General features: G+C 52.6%; 1 protein-coding gene across 1 annotated transcript in view; it reads left to right on the top strand.

Annotated features, from left to right (window-relative positions):
* The first annotated feature begins 4,008 nt into the window (after window positions 1-4,008).
* Window positions 4,009-17,866, top strand: part of LHPP (phospholysine phosphohistidine inorganic pyrophosphate phosphatase) — a 117,316-nt gene continuing 103,458 nt past the window's right edge. Inside the window, exon 1 of the mRNA XM_017647901.3 lies at window positions 4,009-4,357. Within this exon, the coding sequence (XP_017503390.2) occupies window positions 4,026-4,357 (332 nt within the window). The 5' untranslated portion in view covers window positions 4,009-4,025. The remainder of the gene's footprint in view (window positions 4,358-17,866) is intronic.

Raw genomic sequence — 17,866 nt, 5'->3', positions numbered from 1 at the left:
CCTAAAACCTGAGAAATACCCATCTAGCTCCAGAGACCAGCAGCATCAGCATTGCCTGGGAGCCTATAAGAAATGCAGGTTCTAAGGTCCATGCCCCCCTGAATCCAAACCTGTTTTAATAAGCCCTGCGGGTGATTCTAATGCACACATTGCTTCTAGACCAATGGCTCCCGGTTTTTGCCACTGTGGCCCATCTCAGTAAGACAGACCTCTTGGCCCACCTAGGCCTCACTTGGTCTGGTCTCTCCTTCCAGGGGAGACAGCCTTTAATAAGAGCAAAGGTCCCTGTGGGTAGTGAGCACCTGCTATTCTGCCTGCACAGGGTCTCTTCTTTCTCTGTATAGGCTGCTATGACAAAATATCACAGACCAGGTGGCTCATAAAACAAGGATATTTATTTCTCACAGTTGTGGGGTCTGAAAGTCCAAGATCAGGGTCCCAGCAGGGTTGGGTTCTGATGAGGGCCCTCTTCTGGGTTGCAGATGGCTGACTTCTGTGTTGTACATGGTGGAAGGGATGAGGGGACTCTCTGGGGTCTCTTATAAGGATGCTAATACCATACATGAAAGCTCCACCCTCATAACTTAATTGCTTCCAGGCCCCACCTCCTAATGCCATTACCTTAAGGGGTAAGATTCTAACATAGGAATTTTGTGGGGACAACTATGCGACCATAGCACTCCTGTAACAGTGCCTTGCTTTATGCTGGGGGGCTTCTCTTCATTCATGTGGCCATGCAGAGTATGTACAAGTGCCCCTCCCCAGCCCTGGTAGGGCGCCTGAGCCAGCCTGGATCATCACAGTACCACTTCCCTATGAACACAGACCAGGAACTGAGGGCTCTGACACCAGAGGGCCAGTCAGATTTCTTTCTGGAACCGTCAGACCAAGCCGAGGAAGTGTTCTTCACCACGTGGTTTACCAGGGACTCGTGGCTTGGAACTGCCGCAGCCCTCTCCAGGCTGCCTGGAGAAAACCACGCTACGCCGGGAGAGAAGGAAGTCAACCCACAGAAGGAGCGCAGCCAAGAAACGGAGTCAGGGAGCCCAGAATGCCACCCTTCTGGCCTTACAACCAGCCATCAATTGCTAGGCTATCTGGTTATAGAAGCCAATAAATTCCTTTTAAATTTAAGCCATTTAAAATTGGGTTTCTGTCAGTGGCAACCAGAGTCCTAGCTAATACACACAAATCTGGGAGGATTATACATTCAGCCACCATAGCAATAGAGGACTGGATGGATTCATATTTGAGCTGAAATTCAAGATATGATTCATAGATTTGTCATCGGAAATGTAACAGACCTAAAGCTCTGTTGAAATATGCGCCCCCACCCCCACAGACTCAGTGTGAATGTGCCACTTGATGACCTCTGGCCCAAAAGATAAGAGTCTATTACTTCAAAATTCCCCAAAACCTTTGTTCTCCTGGTATAAAGGGCAAGACTCAGCTGTCACAGCCCCTTTCCCCTTTTCCTTCGCCTTCTTGCCTGAAATGCCGCAGGCACCTGGAGAGCATGAGGGTGAGAGCCTCACGCTAAGGATGATGGAGTCGAAAGATGGCAGGAGCCTGTGTCCTGATGGTCCTGGGAGCTGTGGTGCCTGCCCAGGACTGCCTTCCTTTTGGCTTCCTAATATATGAGAAAAAGTAACTCGGTTTGGTTGTGCGACTACAGGTGGGTCTGTCACATGAAGGCAGATGCAACTCTAATTTATACCATGCCCTTCACCCATTACATCCAAAGGAAGATTGTGGACATTTGGGTGAGGTCTGAGCCCATGAGTGGCCCACACTCAGAGGCTTGTTGCCCTGGACCAACATGTCATTCTTGGGGTGACAGACCTGGTTCCCTGAACTCATGTCCTATGGCTGCTGTAACAAATCACCTCAAATTTTGTGGCTTAAAACAAGAGATAAGATGCCCTAAAATCAAGACTTCAGCAGGGCTGTGTTCCTTCTGGAGCTCTAGCAGAGAACCCATTTCTTTGCCTTTTCCAGTTTCTAAGAAGGGCCTGCATTTCTTGGCTCATGGCCCCTTTGTTTCTAAGTTAGCAGCGTAGCATTTTCACGTCTCTCTCTCTCCCTTCTGCTTGTATTGCCACGTCTCCTTCTTTGACTCTGACTCGCCTGCTTCCCTCTTTCCCTTGTAACGACTCTTGTGATTATACTGAGCCCACTTGGACAATCCAGGATAATCCCTCCATTTCAAGATCCTTAACTAATCACATCTACAAAGTCCCTTTTGCCATGCAAGGTAACACATTCACAGGTTCTGTGGAGTAGGATGTGGACATCTTTAAGGGACCGCTATTCGTCTACCATAATCCTAGACACAGAAAGTGATTTGCCCAAGGTCATGCACAGCTAGTGGGAGAGGGGGAGCTATGTGCAGGCTCCCTTTGTCCTCCCCTTCCTTGGCATGAAGCTCAAGCCCAGCCATTCTTCAGAGTCCATTTGGGCTGTCCCTCTGCTTAGAAACCACTGCTGACCTCCATGGCTCACAGCTCTTGGCTGTGTCTGTGTCATTCATTGGCACTTGTTCCACAGCCTTAAAGGTGTATTCTCTGCCCAGTCTTCACTCAAAGGCAAAGATCACGCTGAAGTCCTCTGTGCCCTGAAGCCCACTGAGCCCACAGAGTGGTTCAGTACATGTGTATGGACCATGATGTTTGTGGTGGACTCTCCAGATGGACTCACTCAGCTCCTGTACTACAGAATCTAGAAGGCTAAAAACATTTCCCAGACTCCTTTGCAGGTTGGCTAGGTTCCACTGAGCTAGACGTGGTTAGCTGCACATAGGGAGAATCTTAGAGAGCACAGTAGTGGGCAGAGCTGGTTCTTTGAGGGCTGTATTTTCAGATCCCTGGCATCTTAGGAGCCAAATGCCAAATGATAGGGCAGAAGTCCTGCTGGAACAATGCAGTTGTGTGTTTCTCATAACGGTGTGGCCCATAGCTCCCCAGACCCCCTTAGAAATCTGTACATTCCCTAATGCCTTCTGTTAACGGGAGTAGTTTCTATGGTCTGCAATTAAGAACCCTGGCCAATATAAGGTCTAATATTCTTTCCTCCCCAGTCAGGCTGTAACTCCCCAAAGGACAGGAACTACATTTTATATTTTTCCTGTATTATCAACAAAGTACACAGTGCCCCCAGTAAACTTCTCAACAAGATATACACAATTTCACTGAACTGTGTTTAAGTTCTAAAATTCTGATGAATACTTCATCCTATCTGTGAATCAAGAATATGAAATGAAGTGGCCATCCTAATATGGTCTTCTTTTGAAACCTCAAAGCTAAGTCAGGCCAGACGTCAATTTTTTTTCAAGTTTCAATGTAAATACTTGGAACGTTCAGAGGAGCAAACAAGGAAATTCTTCCCTTTTTGTATCAATTTTTGTTTATTGCAAAAACAATATAACATTACATGGAATGTAAAAATTCATCCCAAATCTTACTGGCCTAGAACAACTGCAACATTTCCATTTTCTTCCCAGCCCTATTCCTATGCATCCTTATTTCTGCAGAGCTGAGGTCTATATATAATTTTGTATTCTGCCTTTTCATATCATGTTGGGAGCACTTTCCAGGATATTACCTAGTCTTCATTTTTGATGGCATAATAGTTCTTTCAGTAGCCGTGTTATAATTTTTGGAACACTTCTTGTTCTTGAACACTTACTTTTCTTCCAGCTTGTTTTGGCTTTACAGCTGACACTGCGGTGGTGGTCTTTACAATCATTTCCTTAGCATTGCTCACCAGGCGTGGGATTGTTGGGTCAATGGGTCCAACTATCTCCACTGCTTTTAGCGCTGTCACACTCTGTGACCAGGACGAAAACACCAATGAAGCACTGATCTTATCTGTCCTCTTTAATCTTTCGTTTTACAGGTGCCTCCTTGTCTCAAATTAATTGCTCTCAATTTTAGGGAGGTTGACAATTTCCCAGGAGCTTGTTTTCTGTTTTTCCTGCCCTTTGTCCACTGATCTCCTGGGTACAAGGTTCCCATATCGGGGGGTGCATGATCCGCGAGTCGATAGGCGCCGTGCCACTTCGCCTTCGCGCCCGGAGGTTCCGAGTTAGTGCCTGGCGGTCCCGGGTTCGCGCCCGAGTCCCCGGCGGCCCCGCCCTTCCGCACTACATTTCCCAGGCGTCCCTGCACGGCCAGCGCGGTCGCGGCTTCTATCGCCAGCTGGTACGCGCCGGGACAGGCGCGCGGCCGGGCGCAATGGCCGAGTGGGGCGAGCGGCTGGCGGGCGTGCACGGGGTGCTGCTCGACATCTCGGGCGTGCTGTACGACGGCGGCGAGGACGGCGGCGCGGCGATCGCCGGCTCCGTGGAGGCGGTGGCGAGGTGAGCGGCCCTCGTCGGCAGTGCGAACGCCGGGTTCCGCCGGCCGCATCCGGCCGCTGCCCGGGGCTGTGAGGGGCGGGGCTACTTCTGTGGCCACGCCCATGCCACTTCCCCTGAGACCGGACCCCGGGCCGACCCAGCTACCGCCCAGGGGTGTGCAAGGGATCTGCGCGTCTGGGCTGCGCCGCTGGCCAACGGGGCGGCCGTTGCTCCTTCTGGCAGCTACGCACATGGAACGTGTCTAGTCTGAGTTGAGAGGGGCAGTAGGTGTGCCATCCGCACCATATTTCGAAGACTTAGAAAAATGGAAAGACCTAATTATGTTTTATATTGATTACATACTGAAGTGACGATAATTTGAATATATTAGGTTAAGAAAAATATATTAAAGTAATTCTGTCAGTTGCTTTTCACTTTTGTTGATGTGGTTACCAGGAAACATTAAATTCCATTTGTGGCTGCCATTGTAAATCTATTGGATGGGTTTGATTGTCTGTTTAGGCAGTAGGAGGAAGGGAGTGTCTTGCCTTCTAAGTCTTGTGCATGGAGGATGCTGCCAGGACCACGGTTGGCACCACGGGACCCTGGGCTTTAGGCCAGTGCTGCCGTGATGTGGATAGGCTGCAGAAAGGGTTAATTGACTTGGTCTCCCAGAGTCACTGGCTGGGGGACTCCGGCTTACTGACCTGACCTTTTAGGACTCAGTTTACCTACCCGGAGGTGGCAGTTAAGTAGGCCTCTCTGTCCTTTTCAGAGAGCCAACCCCACCTGTCTGTACAGGAGCCCAACTGTATTGCATAATAGAGCAGGAGGTGTTTGAGAAGCCAGGAACCTGGAAAAGTGAGATGTGGCCTCGGGGGAGTTCATGAAGGGCAGCCCAGACCTAACAGACTACCCGTGGCCCTGGGCACCTGGTCCCTGAAGTCCAGGTGTGAGTGCTTCCCTGGCCTCTGCCTTAGTGTCCTTGCACCCCAAGGCTTCAGACTGGCTCTGTCACAGACAAGAGCATTATGTGGGGTGGTGCCTATAGGAATCGAGCAGACTAGCACTGAGCTGTGTTTTGGGGTGCAGTGGGCACAGTACAGGGGAGCAGAAACCTGGATACAGATGGGTAAACTGAGGTTAGTATAAGTGATGTGAAGAGAGTAGATACAGAAAATGTGATGGGTGAGGCTGGCCTGTGCTAGAGGGGACCAAGGGACAGCTCTGCAGAGAGAGCATTGAACCGACCCACAGGGTAGAAGGGCCATCTGGGTGAAGGGGAGGAGGGAGTGCATTCCAGCTAGAGGAACAGCCCTGCAAAAGCCTGAGGCGGAAGAGAGCTTGGCACGTTGGTGTTCCTGGACTGAGGAGTGGGGATAGTGAGGGGAAGCGTGGCTGTAGCGGACTCGACTCTCAGGCCATGGAGAGGTCATGGATTGTATCCTGAATGCAGTGGGAAGTCACGGAAGATTTTAGGCAGGAGTGTCATGTGATTTGATTTAAGTTTTAAGGACATCTAAATGCAAAAAGTGAAACGATATAAATAGCAAATGAAAATAGGGGAGATGTCCTTCGAAATCTAGGAGTAGAAGACCTTTATAACTATGCTTCAAAATCTAGAAATTGACAGCAAAAAATTAGCAGCCCTGTAGAAAAATGCGCAAGGATATAAACAATTCCTCCACCAGAAAAGAAAAACAAATGACCCCCAACCATATGAAAGATGCTAAGCCTTACTCAAATAGGAGAAATGTACATTAGGACTATGCCAAGATGCCATTTTTCATCAATTTGAGGAAATTGGCAAAACTCAAAACTTTAGGAACACGTTCTCTTGGCAAAAGTGCAGAAACAGACATCCATTGCTTGAGGAAGGTACATGTATCGTCTATCAGCAGTCCCACCTCTGGGAATTTGCCCTGCTTCACACCTAACAAGCAAATGACGTAAATGCGAGGTCGATCATAGCAGCGCCTGCTGAAGTAGCAAAGGGCTGGAAATGGCTCAAATATCCCTTGATGGGGAGGAGTTTGGTCCATCTGTCTATACAGATGCAGAAAAAGGAACGTGCACACCTGCCATGTAGACCTGAAGAGAGCATGTCAATGAAGAAAGCAAGCGCAGAATGGGATATGTGGTGTGTGGGGAGGTAGAAATGGGAGAAATGCAAGCATGTATTCTGGCTGCTGTGTTTCCATAAGAAAGCTGGAGAGAAGCGCTTCCCTGTGTGAAGAGCTGCCAGGCAGGCCATTGGGGAGAACTGGGTGGGTTGGAGGCAAGACTTTTTACTACATAACTTTGTATATAAATGTTTTTTAGAAGTTTTTTGTGAATGTATTTCTCATTCAAAGTGTTACATTACAAGTATTTTGTTGTTACATCTCAATAAAGCTGTAAAAAAAATACATTACAAATATTTTAAGGTCTCTCTGGTTGCAGAGTAGGGAATGCCTGCAGTGGGGCAGACAGGGCTCAGGAGAGGAAACAGCATTGCAACCAGCTGGGAGACTGTTGTAGGGTCCAGAGAGAGGCACTGGGGCTTGGACGAGGGGGTGGCAGTGGAGATGGAGAGAAGCCGTGAATTAAAGAGGTGTTTAGGAAGCAGGATTGATGGGCACTGCTGATACATTGGGTATTATGGGGCCAGGAAGAAGGTGAAATAAAGAACGTCGCCCAGGGTTGGACTGGAGCACCTGAGAGGGAGAAGATGGGGCTGGAGGAGGGGTGCAGGGCAGGTACTGTGCTGGCTGGTGATGTATGTCAAGTTCTTGGCCCAGTGCTTGGCACATGATAGGCCTCATGATAGTGTAAATCTCGTTATTATTACATGAATTCCCATTATAATGCTCTTAATTACCTTAAAGTCAGGGCCACTTAGAAACAACTTTTCATTAAAGTAGAATATGCACATGTTATCCCATCAATGGGTGTTAGTTTCCCATTTTCAGTTAGTTCTCAATTATATCTCTGAGCACACATTCTAGAACATGTCTTTTGGTGAGTGCAGGGATGTGTTTCTGTTGGGTACAGACCTAGGAGTGGAATTGCTGGTTCACGAGACGGATGTTTGGTATTAATAGACACTGTCACATCATTTCCCAGAGTGATGAGCATGGGGCCCAGCAGCTCTGGGTCCTCACTGGCACGTGGGTTTGTTAGTCCTTTGCGTTTTGGTGCTCACTTTTGCCCCTGAAAAAGCTGAGAAGCAACATAGATGAAGGACATTGACAGAGCCTCCATCCCTCCCCATCCACTTTCTGCTGAGGAGCCCAGAATGGATCCCACAGCAGCCGTGGAAAACGTGGGGCTGCCTGCCAGCCTGTCTTGCAGTCAGTCAGTAACAGGGCGTCTGATGTGCACCCCTCCCGAGCAGGCGAGGCTGCTCTCAGAGAGCGCTTACCCCGTGCCAGCATTCGTGCTTTCCCTTGCTATCTCATTCAGTTCCCCCAGCAGACCTGAGGGCTGCCGTGATCCCCTTTATCAGCTGAAGCAACTGCGGCTCAGGGTCTCCAGTGGGATGGCCCAGGGACTGTGGGAACCCAGGTCTGCCTGACCCCTAACTTACCCTGTGCCAGGCCTGCACTGAGTCCTTCGAGGAAGAAGCTGATGTTGAGAAAGGTCGGGGGCTTCCAGCAGCCGCTCCTGACTAATGCTCCCACCTGCCCAGATTCCAGGGCATGGCAGCGCAGAGGGTCATCCTGCTCCATTAACCGATGTAGGCTCTGTGCTGGTGTCTTCTGACTCTTTCCCAGAGGGCTTTGTTGGAATTTGCTCTTGGGCCGATTTACCTACCCGGGGTGTCTGGTAGCAGCTATTCCGTGTGAGTCTAACAGTGATAGGGTAACAGTCCTAAAATACATTGCAGCCAGTTACATAGCTGAGAGAGGGGGAGCTCCCCCAGAGCATGCAGGATTGTTTTTGGTGAGGGGACATGTACCCTTTTTCCTGGGAAATTTTATCATTGTGCTGCCCAAGGGCCTGGAGAGCTGATGGCCTGGTCCCTCTGCCCCCCAGCAGCTCCCATGCCTCTGGAACAAGGCCCCACACCTCTGCCCAGTCCCCTGGGGCCTTCCCAAGGGGGCCTTGTGGGCCCTTCTTCCCCCCTCTGCCCATCTCATCCCACTGCTCCCAGTCACACAGACTTCCAGGTGGGGTTTTCACTGACGAGCCCTTAGTAGCCCCACTCCCCACGGAGTGGGGGTCTGCTCGCGCTGCCGACCCCTGGCTCCCCCGAAGTTCCTTTTGTCTCTTTGGCTCTTCTGCCAGTCCTTTAGGACTAGGTGCCTCCACCAAGCCTGGCTTCCCATGACCACCTGGTCACACTTGGGCTCCAGGAAGCCCCACGTACCCTCCTCGTGGATGGTCCCAGGCCTGCATGAAGTCTAGGGCCCAGACACTCAGTGGCAGCGTGTGTAGTGTGGGAAACCCTCCCAGGACAATCTGCCTGCCTTTGGGGTTCTCTATGGGGATGTTTCAGACATGTGGGATGCCCCTGTTTCCCTCCTGTGGTGGCTGATCCAAAAATTGACTCTCTCAGGCATCTTCTGCAGAACAGGCCCTGCTTGCCAAGGTGAAACCATCTGGGCCTTCAGCCACTTTCCGTAGTTTCTGCAGCCACAGGAGTGAGTTACTTTGTGCCCTGTGCTCGGGGCCTCCTTGGTGTGTGCAGCTTGCTTGCAATCACAGGGGCTCAAAGGACCTTCCTAGGATGAATGCAACCCCGCAGGGATACAGGCCAGATGGGCACCTGGGTTTTGGGGAGCATCCCCAGCACTGTGGCTTCCCAAACAGCACCTTCCTTGTGGAGAACCCCAGAGGAGGCAACCACTCACCACTCTGATTCCTAGACTTAGCATGGTGACAGGGGTCCTTAGATGTTCTGAAAGTTTTCCCTCTTTGAGCACATGGAGAATATAAACTCCACTTTTTAAAACAACCTCGACCACAACAAGAGCAGTTGTGATTGAGGGAGGCCCATGATGCCCCAGGTGGGTACTTGACCACACTTGCTACTTTCACAACCAGCCCTGAGGTGGAACTGAGGCTCAGAGACTCAGGAATTGCGTTAAGTAGAAAAAGTGGCAGAGCCAGGATCCCCCTGGGTGCCCCTGACTCCTGAGCTCCAGGTTCCCCCAGTGTCACATTGCCTTTCAGTAAGGATGCATTTATTGAGTGCTTCACTACCATAAAAACACTGCTGTAGGCACCGGGGGCAGATGGATGTCCCTGCCATTGGGAAGCTGGCTGTCTGCTGCGGGGAGATGAGCATGAACAGCACACAGAAAGGCTGTGTCTGACGGACAGACAGCTGGCAGGCAGCTGGGGAGCCAGGCGTGGAGGAGTGTGGCCTCAGCGATCTGGTGACGTGTGACCTGGGATCTGAAGATGTCATCTGGGCATCCCAGATGGGAGAACAGGAGGCCCAGGCTTCCGAGGCCGCACTGACTCCCTCCCAGAGCTGCTGGCCAGGCGGGGCCCTCTTACTGGTCTAGGACTTGTGGGCGGGAGTGGTCAGGAGACATCTGTAACCAGCCTGGGTTCCCCCCCAACAGGTCCTTTATTGGAGCCCATTCCTGGGCAGTTGGGCTCCCAGAGGGGAGCCATTCAGAGGCAGGGCCGGGCCCAGCGGGGGCTGCAGGGGCTGTCCCTGGGGCTGTCCAGCACAAAGGAGAGTCCCGGAGGCATCTGCATGTGAAAGGCAGGTGGGTATTTACTGCATCCTGTCTCTGGCCACTAAAGCACAGCTGTGGGGCCGTGGCGGAAGGAAACTGGCCCAGCCTCGGCCCAGGGCAGCTTCATAAAGCAATTGTCACCCAGGACTGCAGACCCGCAGCCCATCCTTCCAAGTGGGGCCTTTCAATGCCTCAACCCACCGGAAGCCCTGAGACCCTGTTAAAACTCAGGACACCCCCCCTTTTCTCCCCCGCCCAACCCCTGCCCTGGGCAGGTCTTGAAGCAGTGAGGAATAGGGCCAAGGGAACCTTGTCGGAAGTCGCCCAGCCCACAGACTCTAGGACCCACCTCCTGAATGCTTGGCCGCCCTGGCACCATCTGGCCCCAGGGACTCGGCTCCCCAGGAGCCATCACCATACTGCCAGGACCGTGGGCCAGCCAGGAGCCTCACCTTGGTGCTCATCCCCTGCCACCACGTGGCCCAGCACCTGCCCCAGGTCCCTTAGGGATATGAGTGGCCGGGCCTCTTGTCCGAGTTTGTTAGGACCTGCGGGGGCCTGGGCCAAGGTCCTTTTGTTGAGAATGTCCTTTAACTCGTGCTGCCCTTTACTGCCAGGGGTAAACTCTGCTGTCTTCAGAGACAGGGGTGACCATAGCACAGTGCCCTCCTCCAGGTTGGGTTCCAGTTTTGTAGCATCTGCAGTTAAGGCTTCACCGATGCCTGCCTTGTAAACAGGCCCACTAGCGCAGGGAAGGAGGGGTGCAGAGCCCAGGTGGTCTGCCACCCCCACCCTGGGGCAGACCGATGTGCAAGGAAGGTCTTCTGTCGGGGTTTCAAAGTCTTCCGTGGCCTCAGAGTATTCATCCCTCAAATGAAATCTGGGGTAAAACACCCAAAATTAAAAAACAGCTGAAAGAACAATATTTGACTAGTGTATATTTTCTGTGTTCACATCTGTAATATTGGTTATGTGGTCAGTCAGTGAAAATGATGGGAAGTGTTTTGATGAATAACCGTATGCAGTCTGGGGCAGTGGACAGCTCAACCGTTTATATGTTTATAATTTTATATGTATGTCTGGAAACAACCCTTATGTCTATCAGGAAGGGAATAAATTATGGTTTATCCAGACTGCAAAACATTCTGTTGCTCTTCAAAGGGGTAAAGTAGCTTTGTTTGATGTCAGCATTAGTTTAAGTAACATGGATGTTGCATGTAGTCAGGGAAGAAGTTATAGCATAATGTGTAGGGAATACCATTTCTGTTCAAAAAGAGAAAGAAAGGGAACACAGCACCCTGTACACATCTGTAATAGAATCGTGAATCTGACTCCTGTGGAGGGAAATGGAGGGACGTCAGGGGTGTGTGAGGCCGCACCACGTACGAGCTCTTTCTAGGGTTCTGACCTTTGTAAGCAGGGTCACCCTGTGGAAATCAAGGGCCCAGGCTTGGGGTTCTGGGACAGAGAAAAGGGTTCACCTGGACAAAGAAAGTACCTCCCTGTGGTAGGAATCCCCTGCCGATTAGGAGGCAAGTATGGCACAGGTCACTCAGAAGCTCACAGATGGAGTCATGAGCCCCCCAGCACCCCAAGAATGTATAGAGAAGCCATACTAGCAAAGCCCTGTCTGGGCCCTGCCGTTGGTGGTGCAGGGCTAGTTTCCAAGATCCTGGGGCCGGCAGGGTGCCACCTGTTTGGAGAGACAGCTGTGAGGCTCAGAGAGGTGAAGGGACTTGCTCAGACACCTCCTGAGGAAGGAGGGTGGGAACGCCGCCCTCGCCAGGGCAGGTGCTGCCTCAGGTAACCTATCACCTAAAAAATGGCAGCTGTGTCAGCTCCTGTGTGGGAAGGCCTGGGTTTCGAGTCTCAGCTCTGCCCTGTCGTTGCGATGTGGTCTCAGGCAAGCTTCTTGGCCGGTTTGTGTCTCAGTTTCCCACTTGCAACACCTGTGTCATGGGTATAGGAATTAAGTGAGATGTCTTCTTTCAAGCCATCATTTTACTTGCTCACATCAAGGGGCCAAAGGAGCATTTTATTGCTTGCAGGGTCAGATAGTGTAGAGACAGTTATTTTTGCAAATAAGAAGAGTCTTTCGGTTGTTGAACCTGGTGCAGACCCAACCCGGAATCACTGAGCTCTGCCCAGGGAGCTCTATTTTTGATATTTATATGTTTTTTCATGAGGCCAGTAACAAAAGGTTCTCGTCCAAGCTCTGCCCTGGGCGGAGCCCCCGGCCTTCCGAACGCCAGTCCTCACCTGTAAATGGCATGTTGGCCCGTCTCTCTGATTGTCTTGAGGATTCACTGTGAGCGTGTGGGTAATATCTGGGGCAGGGGTTAGTGGCCAGTCCCCGGGAGCTGCCGTATCTACGGTTGGGGTTCCCTCTGTACCGTGTGCCCAGGGATGTGCCCTGGGACCAGTCAGTCCTGCCTTGGCACCCCAGGCTCCCTTTGCTGGGCCGAACTTTGCCCTCTTTCTTAACAGTGCCCCTGGCTATGCTCCCTGGGCTCCCGCCCACAGCCTCGTCTTCCCCTGGGTCCTCCTGCTGTCCCCGTTCACTGGGCATCTGGTTTCCTGTCATACTACCTGCTGTGAGGGCCCAGATGTCCCCAGCACCGGGCTCGCCAAAGGAGTGGTTGTCACTGTCACCACCACTGTCTTTGCTGCCATTCATTGAGATTTGCAGTGTGCCAGATGCTTCTCAGAAGGTTTTCAATATGGTCTTCACGACAGCCTCAAGCAGCTACTGCTAGTGCTCCATTTTACAGATGTGGAAACTGAGGTTGGAGAGGGTGAGGGTTGGGTTGGGTGACAAGCTTCAGTCACACAGTGAGAGGCGGCCAGGGTGCTTCCCGAGCCAGGCTCCCACCTCAGCCCCTGAATGCCCGGCCTTCATCCCCCGCAGCGCCCAGTGCTGGACCAGCTGGGGATGGCGCTCTGGGAGGACTGGCTGGTGGTGCACTTCCCAAGGCTGAGAGCCCTGACTCCCTGAAACACTCCCTTGGGCAGCTTCCATCCCTCTGGGCCTCAGTCTCCCCCTCTGAAATGAGCCACTAGCTGGACGTTTGCCGAGGTCTCCTCTGTCTTCTAGATGCCCTGTTCTTGATTCTGAATTACGTTTATTAATAAATAGTGAATCCATGCATGTGGGCTCAGCATGTCCCTTTGATCTGAGCCCAGAGTCTTGGGCCGGGCAGAGAAAAAATACACTGATGGCAGGTGAGGCCACCAGCAGAGGAAGGTGGGCCACACATTGCCCAAGGGCCCTGGCTTTGGGGCCTGCCCCAAGTCGTTTGACCTCATCTCTGTCCCCTTGAGGTCACTGGCCTGGAGTGAGAGGTCGTGAGAGGCCCAGCCATATGGGTCACCACCTCTCTTGTTCTTTCTCTTTTCTCGGTCAGGACTTTGGGCTCTGACAACACGAGGACGCGAATTGCTGCCCACGGTGTCAGTCAGATGGTGGATGGGGAGGGGCCTGCAGGGGGCACTAGCAGCTGGCTGGCAGCTGACTGAGAGGGCCACCCTGGTTGGTTGGGGGGCAGCAGGGGAGTTGCGGCAGGCCCTGCTGGGGCGCCTGTTAAAGGCTGTTACTGGTGTTCCCGAGCATTCACAGTCCTGTGGTGATGCCAGCACATGGGAGGGCTCACAGGGCAGCTGCCATGCCCAGCTGCAGAGAGCTGGGGAGCCAGGTGCTGCCATTGCCCCATTTCACGGCTGGGACTCAAGGACCCCAAGAGTCTGGCCCATGGATTCCCACCAAGGGTGTGTGCAAGAAGCAGGTGCAGGACCAGCTTGGAAGCACAGGGGGCAAAAGCCATTCTGCCAGAAGGTGGCTCCCTGACCCCAAGCTGATGCCCAGCTTGAACTGGGCCAGGTCCCTCTCTGAATTAACACGGGCACCCCTTGGTGTGTGCAAACAACTGTATTTTTCTACTGCAGAACCATCCCCGCTCTGTTCATGGGCTCCTATTTGACCTTCAGTTTTTTAAAATTGAGTTCTTAAAACAAATAAGCACTTTGCTGGTTTCAATTCTGCAAACGTGTCCTTTCAGTCTTGGTGGCTTTCTAAAAGGAGAGCAGCCCAGAGATCCCAAAACCAGTAGCCAGCGCCGCTCTGTAACAGGGCCCTGGTGCCGCTGGGGTGCTGGAGGCACACATTCCCTGAGGGCCTGCTGGGGGCTGCTGCCCCGCGTTTTGGTTCATAGCAGCTCCCTGGAGTGTGGTGACTGTCCTTTTCCTCTCGGAGGGAACTGAGGCCTAGAGTTCTGTCTGCAGCTGTTCCCGTTTTAGTAGGGACCCTCCACTCCCCCAGGCAGCTTCTAGCCTGTGGCCCGGGGGCAGAGCTGACTGGTGGTCAGAGAGGCAGTGGGAGGGGACCTGCAGCCTTCTTGCCCTCTGGTGTGAGTTTGTGCTGCCTCATCAGGAAGGGGGTCCTGGCCGCTGAAGTAGAGGTGGCCGTGGCCCTGGTGGGACAAGAATTCCAGCCTCCTGCAGCTCTATGAGTGACTCAAAGGAAGTAAAACCCAGCTTTCTCTGTGATGCCAGAAAAGTCACCGGTCTCCTGTCACACTAGTCTCATTTGTCACTTCAAATTTGACCTGCTAGCATGCAGCCTCACCTTCCCACCCAGCAACCCACTCGGCCTGGGGCCTCCTCCCCACCGCCATTCCAGTAGGGGTCTCTCCTTCTGGGTGGGAGGTGGGGGATTTGGAGTGACAGGTGGGCCCGTCTCCCAGACCCTCCACACACACACACCCTCAGAGGCTCCTGGTGGGGAGGTGGTGAAGCAGGGATGGGGGGCAGCTGGTGTGGCCTCTCTGCTGCACTGCTTGGTGACAGGGTGGCTGGGGCCAGGTGGGCAATGCCCCACCTGCTGTGAGGGGTGAGGGTGGGTAGAACAGGCAGGAACAAGACTCGGGCACCTCCCTGCGGCCACTTGGCCCTCTGGCCTCTGCTTAGCCTCAGCCAGGAGAAAGGAGTGCCTCGCTGCAGCCTCCCTGTGCACAGGCCCCCTTCCCATCTGCCTTCTGGTCATCTGGGTCCTCTGTGCTTCCTCCTCTGGAACCCTCTAGAAACCGTGCACCAGAAAGGGTTAGTCAGATGCTGCAGCAGTGGTGAAGCGGTGTTGCCCCCTGGCAGGATTGGCAGTGAGCCTGGGGTTTCTTCTGCTCTTGGCACCAGAACGATTTGGTTCCATTACCAGGTGGGCCCATCAGATCTGGAATTTGGATTGATCAGGGGCTTCTCACAAAAAGGCACTGTGTGCTTCAAGAGCGTGGAAACCCAGTGAGAGGAGGAGGGGGTCTCCCTGGGCCAGGGCAGGGCCTGGGGTCTTCCTGGAGGAAGGGACATAGGCACGAGGCCTTGAAGGATGAGTAACCTTTGGCTGTGGGGGAGGGTGAAGGCAGACTCAGGCTGATATGAAGACCTTTTGGAAGGGTGACAGCTCCCCAAGGGATGAAGTTGGGGTGAGGAGTGGGGGACAGCCCAGCTTGGAGGGAGGGGCCTTGTCAGACTGCCCCCTCACCCTGCACATCGTGCCCTCCAGCCCCTCCTCGGTGAGTCTGCCAAGGAGTCGTGCCAAGGTCAGTCAGGGTGTCCAGGAATCGTCCTAGCACTCTACCTGCTCCTGAACGATAATGAGAGGGTTTCCATTATTTTCGGGTGAGCGCCCCTGGCAGATGCCGACAGCCAGCAGATGTGTGAGGTCCGAGGTGATTTGCAAGGAACCGGTTCATGTGATGCGCAGTAATTGCACCAGGCGACGTTGTCACTCGGAGGCTTGTCCTGGCCTGCCGGGATGAGGTAAAGGTCAGTTCAGACATCCAAGGCAGCTGCAGGAAGTGGTAGCACATCCCACCCCTGGGGCTCCTGGGGCGGGGGTGGCAGGCTGAGCTGGTGGTGCTGTGCGGTCCCAGAGGGTCGCCTGGCCAGAGCCCCAGTCTGGGCTGCCAGGGCCCTGCAGTAGGCCCCCTGTCCCCGAGCCCCGTGGGTTTCGGTGAGTGGGGATAACGCGGGCTGTCCCAAGCTGACGTCCTTTGGATTTGTTCCCGTGGGAGCCCTTGCACGCTGTGCCATGGCCTTGAACCCGTGCCTGGCTCAGGCTCCCCTGCCATTCTGAATTCTTGCGTTCCAGGCATCCCAAGGCCAAATCTGTGACATCAGGCAGCAGCCCCCACCGAGAGATTCTAGGGATTTGCAGTCTCAGCTCTCGTAGTCTGTTTGGGCTGCCATAACAAAAAAAATTAGAACACACAGACTGGGGGCTTAGCAACGGACCGTTCTTTTCTCATAGTTCTGAAGTCTGGATGTCCAAGATCAAGGTGCCAGAAGGGTTGGTTTCTGATGAGAATTCTCTTCCTGGCTTATAGGGGGCTGCCGGCTGTGTCCTCACGGCCTCTTGGTGCAAAGACATCTCTGGAGCCCCTTCTTATCATCGTAGCATATCAGCCCTGCCCTCTTGGCCCCATTGAACCTCATTATCTCCTTAGGGCTGCAACACAGGGACATGCTGGGAACACAGTTCAGTCCAGAGTGTTGCCATTCAGGCCTCACCTTCAGTGTTGACCCAAAATTCTCACACTTTCTGTCCTCTGGGCACACACAGGTGTGCCCTGCACACCCCTCCCCACCTGTAGCATCCATTTCCCTCGGGGGTGGGGGAAGACCCTGCCCCATCATCCTGGGGCTGCTGGGCCTGGTCGGGCACAGTGTCCTTACCGGGAAAGCGAGGGCCTGCCTGCACATGCTGCCATGTAGCCACTTGAGGGTTCATGGTCTTTGCCGCTTACAAGCTGCGTGACTTGTAGGTCTCTGCCTCCTGGAGCCTCCGTTTTTTTTCACCTCTAGAATGGGGATAATGGTTCTTGTCTCATTGCTTCACTGACCAGTCAGCACCTACTTAGTGAGTACCACCTGCACGCCAGGCATCTGGCCTTGGGGGTGGATGTAGGGGATGCAAACCACGTGTCTCTGCCACGAGGGAGTGAGGACAGAATCAGGTCCCAGGTACCGAGTCCCAAGACAAGGGTAATGTCGTGTTCATGCCTTAGTACTTTAATAAGAATAGTGAAAACTTCTATTATTTTCAGTATTTAAGAACAATGGAGAAAGGACCTGGGACTCGTCCTAAGTGGTCAGGAAAGGTATGTGGTGACACAGAGGATGTGGTCGGGGGGCACAAATGGACAGACCCACAGGGAGGGGATGTCCCAAACATTTCAACTAGATTTTTCAGGGCCTGATTTAATCATGGAACTGGTACTTTGATTTTAAAGCACATTTTAGTATTTCTAAGGAGACCAGAGGCAGAAATGTCCCAAAGTGAGTTCTGCTATTTACTCATTTTTCATGAGCATCTGAGGTTGTGTTTGGAATAGCAGATGTGAGGCACTGTCATCTCACTGTCACACCAATTGTTCACTGTTCTGAGAAGGTCACATCATAATTCATTAGCAATAATTAGTCCCCAGGCACCCCCTGCACTTCTTCACTCAACTGCTCCATTAACTTGGGTGCGAATCATACATTCCAGGCGCCAATCAATGAAGATCTGCCCATAATGTACAAGGTGATGCTATTAGTTACAATATATTAGCTGCCTAATTTAAAAATACAAAAGCTGTCTTTATGAAGGGCAATTAACCACTATCAAGCATAATTGATAATTTATAACCCTCTGATTAGGAAAGACAAATACTAAGAAAGGACTGAATCACCTGGCTGTTGATGAAGATGCCATCAGTCTCCCAGTCTGTGCTTACTGTGTTGTCTGTAGGTCCACAGATTTCTTCCCAAGTCACATCTGTCGGCTTATTGTCAAGTGGGAATGCATGTTTCGTCACTGGCTCCT

This window comes from Manis javanica, chromosome 7 (assembly GCF_040802235.1).
Source record: "Manis javanica isolate MJ-LG chromosome 7, MJ_LKY, whole genome shotgun sequence".
Classification (NCBI taxonomy): Eukaryota; Metazoa; Chordata; class Mammalia; order Pholidota; family Manidae; genus Manis; species Manis javanica.
This window is presented reverse-complemented; position numbering and strand designations above follow the sequence as displayed.